This window comes from Phalacrocorax carbo, chromosome 21 (assembly GCF_963921805.1).
Source record: "Phalacrocorax carbo chromosome 21, bPhaCar2.1, whole genome shotgun sequence".
Classification (NCBI taxonomy): Eukaryota; Metazoa; Chordata; class Aves; order Suliformes; family Phalacrocoracidae; genus Phalacrocorax; species Phalacrocorax carbo.
Window position 1 is genome coordinate 2,441,332 of NC_087533.1, and position 12,657 is coordinate 2,453,988.

The window sequence follows — 12,657 nt, forward strand, 5'->3', positions numbered from 1 at the left end:
AGGAAGAAATAAATGGTCAGCCATCACAAACAAGTTTTACTTTCCTTGAGCCTACAAGCAATATGGACAGCAATGGAAATGCTGACTTAACACATAAACCCCATCACTCGGGCAAAGATCGGAGGGTAGATTGATTCGTGTATCGATGCAACAGGCCACTCACCATTTTCCTAGCCATAGGCTGAGTAGTTTCAATAGAGCTTATTCAAAGTCAAAGGATAAAAATGTTGCATAAATTTCTAACCCTGGGAGTGGTGGGTTAGGTTTTTTTCACTAGCTGACTTCAGACATGGCCCACTAAGGTGTTTTTTTTTTCACTCAGTAACATGGCTGTGTATGTACCTCAGCTGCAAATATTAACCTTGCCAGAATCTGCCAAATCACTGTTGTGGATTAACCCTATGGAATATATTCGGCTGTCTCACACTGTAATGCATCAGCAGCTGACAAAGCCATGTTGAAATTATAGCTTGATGATGCAATAGTGAGAGACAGCCAGAAACATATCTCATTCTCATATCCTTATTTTGGACATCTTAAAAGAGAAAAAAAAAAATAATTGAGAGCCTGAACGAGCTCCTTAACAGACTAGGTCTTAATTATCTTTGAGGCTGCCTCTCCCTGCACAGCCGCCAGCTAGCCTAGACAGCAGCAATACCAGCACTAGATGAATTTGCGTTATGAGGCTAGGAACATTTAGAAGACTCCGAGAACACTGCACTGAGAATTTTTCTATCCGATTGTAATACCGGTTTGAGGAGGAAAACAGGTTAGGCAATCGGCACAAAATGAATTAATGTGTGTCGAGGCTGCGCGCCAATTCTAAAGCCTGGACAGCAAAGACAAATGGACTAACTATCCAGCTGCACAATTCCATTAGAGGCTGTCTACACTTTCATAGTTATGCCTATCAATAAAAGGGGTGTGAATATTAGCCCAGAGAGGCCGGAATAATAAGAACAGTCCTCTGCTTTGGGGCCACTATTTGTTCCCAGAGTTAGTTTTCACCACTACAGCAAGTATCCTTACAAATACTGCTAAGCACACGATCGTAGGTTTGACTCAGGAGCCGAGGTGTTGCAGAGGAGACCTACCATCCGTTCATACAGAGGAGAGAAAATGAAAGCAAGAAAGTGTCTACAAACAACAGGCCGAGTGTTCCCATATGCAAACTCAGCCCCAGTTTCATCTTTCTGCAATATGAACATTTGAAATTTGGCTGGAGTTAAAGACGTTCACATCCTGATGCATTCCAACAGATCGCACCACTCCAGCGCGTTCAGTCTGTATCCTTATTTTGTGCTTCACATGACATGTGGTGTATTTTGCAGCTTAATGACTATTTTAATCCTCTTCATCACTGAAGAACGTCATTCTAGATGTGATGTAGGTACATAATGTTAGATGGATGCTGCTCAGAGATGTATTTGAAGAGATATTCCAAAGCACAGAAGTCATTCCAAGGCAAATATTAGAAAACAAAAAGCTCTGCTTTACTTGATCTGGAGTATTTAAAGCTAGCTGCTCTAGACAGTAAAAATCTACCAGCCCCCTGTTAGGGCATGACAAGCAGCTTACATGCAGGTCCTCTTAAAAAAAACTCCAAAGAATAACTATGTGAGTGGCAATGCATCTCAAAGTCAACACCAGGGAAATAGCTGCTGGAAGCGTAGCTACAAACAGCTGTGCACATTAAGCCCATCTTAGACAGTTAACTTCGCTTCCAGCTGCAGCTAAATGTTTGTTATGCCCTCAGTTACAGGATCAAAATAAATTTAATAATCACAGACTGTTAAATAAAATAACAGAACAGTGTGAGTAGAGCTATCAGCCACTTACATAATGGGGAATAACGATTTAACTGTCACAAAAGCCTTAGCAAGACAGCGACAGGAAACACAAAAAGCCGAATCGAAACCAAGGACAGCAAGGCAAAGGAAGCAAAGTCATCTTTGCTTTCGCCTGAAGCAAAAGGCCATTTAGAGCCTTGGAAAGCAGTGCTCCTCACTTTTTCTCTTCTACAGTACAAATGAAGCTTGCAGCCCAAAATTCTGTGGGAATCTTCATAATATTCTTCTCCGGAGCGATCAGTTTAGCTGTTTGCATACACACGACTAAGAAGTATGACACTGTCCGCTTCAGAACAGTAATGCTCTTGAAATACGTCGGCATCCATTACAAAAGGACTACAATGATGCATTCTAGTCAGTGCCCTGCAATGAAAGGGGGAATTAACATGCTATAGATGCCCTGTGGAAAACCTCCCATACAGTTATACTTTGAAAAGTATTATTCTCATCATGCTAATTCCCACGTGAAGCAAGTTGCAAAAGCTTGCTCAATATAACTGAGCACAACAAATCCATCCAAACCTAGGAATTTCAGCCTCAACTTCAAAATGCCTTTTGTCTGTATTGCAGATTTTATATTTAGGCAAATTTGAGATAAGGTTTCCTGCCACCTTAACAGCCCTGCTGCATCAGGAATCCAGCTCTTCTCCTTCGTTTACCTTGGAGCCATGTTGCTGAGTAAAGGACCTGGTGGACAGGGAGAGAAGACAAAAGGACTTCGAGGTGACCAGCTGGGTGATGGTCATTTCTTGGTCTCTTGACCTGAGAAACGAAGATGTTCTGAAGCAAGATGCAAGCATTTAAAATGAAGGATTAATTTATCTAAAGCACTACGCACAAAACAGCGCTATGGATTCGAATGTAATAGATATCAGCTCTTGCAGTTAGTGAGAGTTCTTATTTGCAAACTCAGGTGTATCTTGTACATGCATACAGTGAAGAAACCGATAAAACCAACAGCATAAGCAGGTGGCCAGAAGGTGAGGGACCTACGCAAATCACAAGCTGCAATTCAGACCATAAAGCCAGCTGCAGCCAACGCAGGGACACAGCAGTGCAAAATATTACATTGCATCAAGCCTGCGCTCTGGCAGGCCATTCATCTCCTGCCTTTGTTATTGGTAAATTGCTTCCGAGAAAGCGGCTGCTGCCCTGAACAGAATATCCACATACTGACCAGCTTTGTTGCAGAGCAAGTATTGATGCAATTTGAACAAGACAGCATTTATCAGGAGTGGCGGGGGCAGGAGCACTTTCTTCCCCGTTTTTAGAGCCTCCAGTGTCTCTCTCGTGCTGTGACGTGATGCTCCGTCCCAGGCCCAAGCTTCACGCATCCACAAGAATGCCCTAACTTCATCCTGTGACCCCCGTCAAGAATTCACTCGGCCTCCTCTGGGGGCCGGCTCTTGCCCAGGTAAGCCCGCAGCACCACATACGTTCCTGTCTGAAGGCTGAGCTCTAATAAACCAATAAGTCACAAACAAAATCCCAAGTTTTTTGGCTGGCTACCAAGAAAAGAGGGAAAAACCTCCCTTGCTTGACGTTTCCAGTGCTGAGGCTACAGGGCTTTACTTTAAGACCCTGGAAATGAAGCAGCTATTTGAAACCCTGCAACTCAAACTACTTAGAGGCACTTAATCTTATTCCAACAGTTCAAATGGGAGCTGCGAGCATCCTGCTGCATTCAGGAGTAATAACTGGTTTCCACAATAACGTGCGCCCTCAACAATTTCTCGGTTTCCTTTTTGCTGACAGGCAGCCACGTTAAGTACGTGCATGAGCACTGCCATACCCTACGCTTGAGAGTTCATCTTCGACCAAGACCATCACACCAAATGTGCTTCACTTGGATCCTGACACCGCCTCATTCCTTAGGCTTTCTGAACACGTATGCGATCTTGCTGCATAAAACAAAACAGACACCAAATTCAATTTCTTCAGCAAGAGCTTTGATAAATTATGCAGAGAAAGACTCACGTTCAAATGCCGATATACTCACTGGGAACTCAAACCACAGGTTTGAATCAACATTTTGCATTTAATCTTTTGAGAAGAATACTTAGCAGATTAAAGCAAATCTACCCCTCTCTATTTCAGGCTACAATTATTGAAAGACGACCAGCATAAAGAGTCAACCAGTGACTGGTATTAGCGAATTATACTAACTCATGCAGATTCCTCCAGGACCAATTCTGGCAAGTTACTAGTCTCAGTATGAATGGGAAAAGATTAAACACCAAGAAAACCCCCCTACTACTTAACTTAGACTTGGCAACGTGTCATGCCAAGTCCAAAACCATACAGAGAATTTGGTGATTAGAAGCTTTATGCTGGAGGTTACCGTATGTCTAAGCAGAGACCAGCTTCTGTTGTGAATAAGCAATCCAAATCCGCTTGAAATCTAACATGAGTGCATCATGTTTATTGTAACAGATGGCATCGGCTAGATTTTTCCTTTTGTTGCTGTCAGTTCACACTACGCAATGACATCATAACTAGTGGGATTCATCAACCCAAAATCCAAGAGAAGAGGGACAAAGCTTTTGGGAAGGGAGCTGGAGCTAAAAATAACATAAGAGCCTTTAAGGAAAAGCCCAAAGATTAAAAATGCAAATGTTTCGCTTTTGATTTAAGCATCTCAGTACTCAAGATAGCATGGGGCAACTCCTGGAAAATACCAAGTACTTTACCAAACCACCGTTTCATCTTTGCAACATCATCATCAGAAGATGATTTTTGAGGTCTCCTGACTCTTTTAGTGCTTTGAGGTGGCAGATTAAAGAACCCAAGCACAGCAGCTGCGTGAGAAATTGCAAGCCCCCATTATCATAGGGAGTTAATAGAACAATAAAACTCTCTAGCACAAGAATTTAAAACCCAAAACACTGACCAACACCTCAGATCGTATCAGACACATGAAAATATAACCCAAGCAGCAAATGTTTGTTGGAGGAAAAAAAAAGAGCTAAATGAGTAAGGGAACTTACAAGGTTAAACACTAAAACTTCCAACATGAAGTCATCAATAAGGAGATTTCTTAAATGGAAACCTCATTAAGTATCAACCTACTGTTACAGTAAGGAGGAACCAGGGCCCCAGCCACCTGCGTGCTTGCGTGTGTGGCTCCTCTCTCTGTCCTTGACCTGAATCAAAATACACTTTTGGCTGTTATGATTTCGTTAGAGAGAAGCTTACTGTACGAAATTACTTAAATGCATCCCTGTCGCTGAGCCAAAGCCCGGGACCCGAGAGCTGAAGCGCAGTTATCAACCACACTGCACCTTTGCGTGATACCATGTGTTCGTCACATCGTAAATAGTGGAGGTGACACTACTGATGACTCAGTGCCTTACCCCAGAGCTAAGGCATGCAAAGCTTTACCCAGACAACGGGGAAAGAAAAGTCAGCTCCCACCTTCTGTGTTTTTGGTTTTGTGGGGTTTTTTGTGTGTGGTTTTTTTTTCAGGCTACATCTAAATTACGCTGGCAATTTTTAAACCCTTCATATTTGGTGACCTGGAAAACTTGAATTCAAAGTCATCATTTCATAATGTCTTTCAGCTAGTCTCAAAACACAGAAAAGCCATGCGAGCCAAACAGTTATTGATTTTGTCTCCTCTGCAAACTTCTCTGAAGCTCGTGCGCTGCATGGAATAACAACTTCAGACCCCGCTTCAGAAACCAAAGGGCTCGTCTAGCCACAGCGACCTGCCGTACTGCCCATCTGTACAGGAAATCCTCGCAGTTGAAATAGCCGGTGGAACTCTCAGAGGTTTGGAGGAGGAATCCCCCAGAAAGGCAGCTGCAAAGAATAGTTTAAACTCTAGCCAGGCGCTGTTCAGGAGGCTTCAAAACTTTGACTTCCCCTAAACCATTGCTAAAAGATGTTATTGCTGGGCTTAACATAGTCATCTTTAGAAAAAATTCTGCAGGGAAAAAAACCACCTCAAGTGAAGCCATTACACTGGAAGCCAGCACACTGACATCGTGGTAGCCCCACAGCAGCAGCAGTCCTCACGGACTATTGTGCCAGTTTGGCCAGGATGTTTTAGATGATTCCTTCATCTAAAACAGACGAAGAAATACACACACGTATGTTCAGGAACCAGGTCTGCCTGTAACAGAAAACAAAAGACTTTCTGGACCGTGCCTCATCCATCAGTTCTCTCCCTTACAAAACGCAGAGAACAAACATGTGATTTGACTTTCCATTGTCGCCAATGAAAAAAAGGAAAGCGAAATAAAACATCAAATGCCAGGGAAAGCGGCAACACTTGACTCTGCAGAACACTAGTACAGAGCGACTAGCACACTGCTGAAGATATAAACCGAAATGGAAGGTCTGCAACGTTTAAATTTATAAAAGAACATGATCATGGCTGACAGCGTGAAATATAACAAAGCGTTAAAACTAAATTTAATACTCATATGGGTCGTTCTCTCAAAAATAACGAACGCATTCTTTTACCCACCAGGTATGCAGAAACCACCCACTGTAATACTGCAAAACGAAGTGCTGGTAAGCAGCTTAGCTGCCCGTGTTTCTTATCAGGTGGACACCCGATAACACAGAGCCAAGCAGGCTATGGTTCGCTGCTAGAAAGATCAGTTTAACAGCATTTGCAAAACATTAGAACATTGATCATTCAGCTCAAGTTGGAACTTAAACTTTTACAAACGCACAAACCCAATCAGACTGTGGAGCAAGCATTAGAACTTATCGACCATTTAAAAAGCCACGCTAGAAGGTGAATTTGACTTCTATCTTCTATTGTAGGTGGGTTTTCATGTTCTCACATGAGGCAGCAGAGCTTAGTGAAAGCGTGGTCAGAAACATGTATTTAACTCCAACTAAGAAGGGAGATCGGAGTCAAGGTAGTAAATCTAGTGCTGAACAAGTTAAAAAAAAGTGTGATCCACATGCAACGTCTACATGTTGATTATATCCCTGCTTACCGTTGCAGGGATTCACAGATTAGAAGAAGTGCACATCTAATGGTAAGAAATTACCCATAAACCCCTCCCCCCAGTCAAACTATTTCTCCCGAAATACATGTGTCCTTGTGCACCGCTGCTCAGGAGTCAAGGTTCAGTTGTTTCTTTCCCCTGTAGCACCCAACCTGCCCTATTTACGTAAGAGTAGTAACACGCTGAAGGTCCCTTTTAGCCTACTGTACCCAGTGAGGAGCCAGCCGCTCTCCTGAACCACAGGAAAGAAAGCAGGATGCCATTTTGGTCAATCCACAATAAAGAGAAGCCTGACAACCTGCTCCGCTCGCATGTTCCTTCTTACTGCTTATTAAGTATGTATGGAAGAGTTACTTTGAGACTTTGCGTAACGTTGTCAGTCCATTTCCCCGCCTTCTCCCCACAGATCTGAGACTTATTGGCACAGCAAAAAACTGAATATGCAAATATCGGCATGGAAGCTACAAAATTAGTCAAAGCACCCCAAGGACTCCATTTAAGGTAAGCAGCAAGGTAAAACCCATGATAGGCTATGCCATTTGCCTGTGACAAACTCGCTGCTAGTAAGAGAAACCCGAGCATGCCCATTATGGGCATAGACAACACTTCTGGAGACAAAAGGGGGCAATCTTGCAAGTTCAAGTACAGTTCTGAATTAGAAGCCTTAGCAGAATGGTTTCTAGGCCACTGCAAGTATTTGAAGCCTTCCAATTAAGAGCAAGCATCCTCTTAAATGAGCAACGTTTCAGAGGTGCTGACTGCATGAACTAAAAATCAATGATGCTAAGTTTTACTGCACATAAGCAACGTGAGAACGAGCATCTGAAGGATTATGTCAATTTAGAAAACCTAAGTAGTTAACGAGACTAGTCCGAAATGCCAAAGTGTAGAAACAGAGGTAAAGCAAGCCTTCGTTGTTCTAACAAGATAGATAATTGGGGATAGCGTATTTCTCTTTTATTTTCAACTGAAGAACAAGGTTATGGGTTAAGTACGTTCGTAGAAGCAGATGCTGCAGTCAAAATAACTTACGTTTACAACACTGAGTCCATACGCCTCCAAGAGACACACGCATAGCAAAAAAGCAAAGGCAGAATTTTTACAAGCGGCACCTAGAGAGAAGCATAACCGGTATATGGAACACCAGCAGCGCGCTAATCCTTCCCTGCACTGTAAGGTGCTGAAAGAGGAGCAGTACGCACCCAACAAAGCTCACATCCAGCTAAAGCCACCTACAGAAGAGGTTTTGAATAACTCCCAGGCTGTGCAACAGACATATTAACAAAAAACCATTTAATCCCTGGTAGAGATATTAATGCCTGACTAACATTTAAGAAAGGTCATAAATATTTCACACGTGAAACAAGGAGAGCTGAAGGCCTTCCCCAAAGAACAGAGCTTACCTTCATGTGGCATTGTACAATGCAGCAGAAATTCCAGAGCCTCTCTGCAATATCAGATGTGCACCTGATTTGCTTTATTTCTTTATACGTATCTCTGCTTCAGAGCAGCTTTTGTTGAAGCTTAGAAGAGGCATTGCATATAATCCCCTTCGTACCAAAGTGTATTTCCTAACACTTACCGGGAAGTGAAGTTTTAGGAACTGAAAGCAAACTAAAGGGCACACGCTCAAGACTGGAATTTTACTGAGCTGTTTCTGCTCAGGACTTCAACACCGAAGTGGAAATTTCCCCTAGGTGGAGTTCTTTGTTCAATGCAGCAGGCAATTAGAAGTCCCTAAGGTCTGCAGAAGCGGCACAAGACTGGTATTCTTGTCAGTGAAAATTTAAGATTACAATAGAAAAACAATAACATGAAATGCAAAATTCTGCTGTAAAACATACTGTTGTTCTTTCCCTCCCCAAATCCCGGTCATTTGAAACAAACAGGTAACAGCCATAAGCATTCGAGATTGCTTTAGAAAAAGACCACTAAAACCCAACATGATTAAAAAAAGCAATATCGAGTCTGCATCACCCCAGATTTGATTATACAAAAAGGTCAAGTGATAAAAAAGAAACTTTGCATCTTTAAAAGCCTTGAGGGCACAGCAGAAGTAGTTTATCATCGGAATACAGATCAAATTAGAATAGATTTATTTTCCTTTTCCAGTTGGCACCAGTCTAAAGTTCTCGGGGACTTCACAAGCAAAACACAGCAGTCACTGAATTCAGACACAACCCTAGGACACATATTAGTATGGAAAGAAAAACAGTAATTGCTGGGTATCAGTGATTTCTCCAAGCTCTTCTATTCAAATTTATTTCGAAGAGAGATTGTCAGAGGCTATCTGCCATCAACACAGGATGATCTGAAAGGGAGACCGACTGTCACCAACAACAAACCCTTGGGAACGCCCTACTCAGAGGTTCACGTACCAGCAATAAAAGAAAAAAACCTGCCACTCCCCTTCCTCTGCACAGGAAAGAAAGAAAACCAAATTGTAGTCGATAAGAAGATTACCGGGTGTTCTAGGGACAGGGACTGGTAGCTACGATAATCAAGCAAAAGAATATCCACCTAATGGGACCACGCCAATCCAAGTCAACTAATAATTGCAGGCATTGCTACGGATTTTCTTTAACTCCAGTACAATTTTTTTAAAAAAAAGATGATGTCTGAAAAAAAATCTCTTACATATTGTTCATCACATTACCTGATATCACTCAGTAACAATCACAGTATGAAAAACAAGTAGCCATTTCACTTCCTAGGCTCTGCATCCAGATACTATTCTGGAGAAAATCTGGCAGCAATAAAGACTCAAGAGCTGCAGTCCCCCACGGACAAGAAAATGGGAGAGGATGTTGCAAAAATAAGAATTAACGTGTCAGAGTTGACATTTTCTGTCAGCAGATTAAGGTGGCTGTCCTGCCTTCAGAGGGTGCAAATTCTGCTGCAGGAACGGCTCAACACATTGAAGAGGCTCCGAGGACGGCCAGGTGCGCTAACATAACCCCACGCTAGTACCGGTCCGTGCCAGTGAAGACTAGACTGCCGCAGGTTAGGCGCGAGCCCACAGCCTGTAAAACCAACCCGATCGCAATCCTCCGAGAAAGAATGAGGCAGAAACCGTTCCATTTGAATCCCTTTCAAAGAGGTCAACACCCCCATCCTCTGGAGCTGCCAGCCCCTCCTGGGGTGCCGAGGTGCGAGGCTGCTGCTCTCCCCTCTGCGCCAAACCCTTCGCCACTCCCGTGACCGGTGAATCCTGGGATCGGCTTCTTCACATGGACACAGGGGTTCGGAATAAGATTACAGCTAGATCTGTTTCCCAACTTGGTATTTTGTAACACACGTCGAAAAGCAGCAGCTTCCAGAAGGGATGTGCATAGCAGCCGAATTTGTCTCGGATAGGAGAGAGGAAGTGACCTACAGCTGGAGGAGTTTCCAAACAGATGCAAGAGATCGGATTCACCAGGGCCACAGCAGAGCAGCCCCCAACCACCAAGGCAATGCCAAGTAACCTGATCTTGGCATCAGCCAGACACCCCCGGAACAGCCCTCCCGAGTCTTAAGTTATCTTTCCTGCAAAATTAACGCCTGCACAAGTTTTTCCAAAGACAATTATCACCACGTTCCATTGATTTATTGAAATTTAACAGAAGGACTGGTAAAAAGCAGATAGAACATTATTCCTCAATAGTGGCCGAACAAGCAAAAGTCATTAACAAGATTCATTTCACACGACACATACTAAAAATATTGAAGAACCACGCTTATTGCCAGTTAGTAAATACCACCAGCTTCAGGCTTCAGATTTTCGCACCGCGCCGAGGTGCACGCTCTGCTTAACCACGCTTGTTCAATTTCACTGTAAACTGTCAAATGAAGCCATTCACAAGCAGCCACAAGCCTGTCCTTCATCCACCCCTAAACAACCCAGAACCTATACAAGACAGGTGTAGCCGCTTTGCATTTCCAAACGACGTTCAGGCGTAGATTATAAAACTCTATTTATGTGCCATGTTTGAAGCTCAGCATGTGCTTTACTCTTTGTTTTGCTGTTTCACTCAAGTAGACAGGAAAAAAAACCTTGGCAATTAAAAAACTTTGTGCTATAACCTATCCATCTTGTCGTTTAGATAGCTCCACTGCACAAAGTTTTTGTTTTCAGGGATAAAGTTAGAATTTCCCCCCTCCAATTACTTTTCTAGAGAGAGATACAAAGGTAATATCTATCCATATAGATACACCCCTATATAGAGATACAGATGTAATAGCTATCCATGTATACACACCTAAGTACGTAGGTGTGTGCGTGTATATGTGATTGGGGTGTTGAAGCCATCTCTACATTAAAAGCACACCCCCTGCACTTGGCCGAAGCATCCCCTCCGAAAGGCAACAGTTCAAACCCAAAGATTTACCTGGGATCTATCAAGCAGAGAGCAACCAAACGGATTGCTTTAACCGAGGCTTTTCTCTACGAAATTGCCCTCTAATACTCTTCTAAGCTTCTAGACCAATCTGAAACTCACGGCTCTTGCCACCGTGCCAAGAATGCAGAGGTCACTTCTCCAAAAGAAAACCCAGCAAACCCCAAGCATCCCAGCGAAACGAGGCTGCTACACCATGCGATCCTTGGGCAGATAATGCGGTGTCTGGTCGGAGCGCCTTCCCGAGAGCCGAGGGGAAAACACCGGCTCACCGCCGCCCACCCCTCGCAGCAGCCGGTCGCCCTCCGGCTCCTTCCACGGCAGCAGAGGCACCTTCAGCACGCCGCAGATTTATCTCCTGCCTTCACAACCCCAGCCCAGCTGCCGGCTGACCCCGGGCGATAACGCGTCCCCTCCCCGCCTTCGCTCACCGCCGAGGGGGGGCGGGAGAAACACCCCAGGAAAACGGCGAGAAAGTGTCCCCCCCGCCCCCCCCTTCGGCGGCGCCGGAGCCCCCCCCTCCGCCAGACAACGCCCGGCTCCCGCCGTCCCCCCGCGGGGGGAGCCCGCCGGCAGCGGGGCCGCGCCCGCCGCCTCAGCCGCCTGAGGGGACCCCAACGGCAGCCCGCGCGCCCCCGACGGCCGCCCGAAGCCTGGCCTCCCCGCAGCCCCTACTCACCTCGATGTAGCCGGCCAGGGTGACCGCGGGGCCGGCGAGCCCCAGGAGGAGCAGGAGGGGAAAGCGCAGCGCGGAGCCCATGGCCGCCGCGGAGCCCATCGCCGCCGCCGCCGCCGCCGCCACCACCTACCCTTCCGCCGCCGCCGCCGCCCGAGCGCGACTGCGGCCTCGGCGGCGCCTCGGGAGCCGCCTCGCGAAGCCCCGCCTCCCTCCCCGCCCCCTGCCCTATCGCGAAGAAGGAGGGACTGACGTCCCGCAGCCCCCGGCTGGCAGCTAATCGCTGCGCCGCCGAGGAAACCCCACCCCCGCTCCTGGGTAAGGAAGGAGGGCTGGGGGAGGCAACCGCGCCCCCTTCCCCGTTAGCAGCCAATAGGAAGGCACGGATCAGGCTGCCCCGCCTACGGGGAAGGGTTGTCCCGCCCACGGGAATGGTTGCCCCGCCGGGAAATGGCGGCGAGCTGGGGACTGAGGCGGCGGGCGGGCCCTGCGAGGAGACACCCCGGGGGCAGCGCCTCAGCCCTCTCGTCTCTTGAGGCCGATACAAAAATTAACCGCCCTGGCGAAACTCCTTACATCGAGGAGCCTATAAGGCGGCGGGGCTGTATGGCGGGATGGGTGCCTATGGACTAAAAGCCCTCGAGCCTGGTTGCTGTGATGAGGAGGGGGTTTCCTGAGGTGATAAAAGGATAAATGCAGCAGTTTCCTCATCTAAGAAGTAAACGATGCGGTTCCTCCCACTCTCAAAAGAAAACCATCCCCACATCTATCCCTGATTTCTTAAA

At 45.7% G+C, this 12,657-nt stretch overlaps 1 protein-coding gene across 1 annotated transcript in view; it reads right to left on the bottom strand.

Annotated features, from left to right (window-relative positions):
• The window catches only part of APLP2 (amyloid beta precursor like protein 2), a 48,277-nt gene extending 36,233 nt beyond the window's left edge, over positions 1 to 12,044 (bottom strand). The window contains exon 1 of the mRNA XM_064470986.1: positions 11,876 to 12,044. Coding sequence (XP_064327056.1) covers positions 11,876 to 11,974 — 99 coding nt within the window. The 5' untranslated portion in view covers positions 11,975 to 12,044. The remainder of the gene's footprint in view (positions 1 to 11,875) is intronic.
• Positions 12,045 to 12,657: the final 613 nt, after the last annotated feature.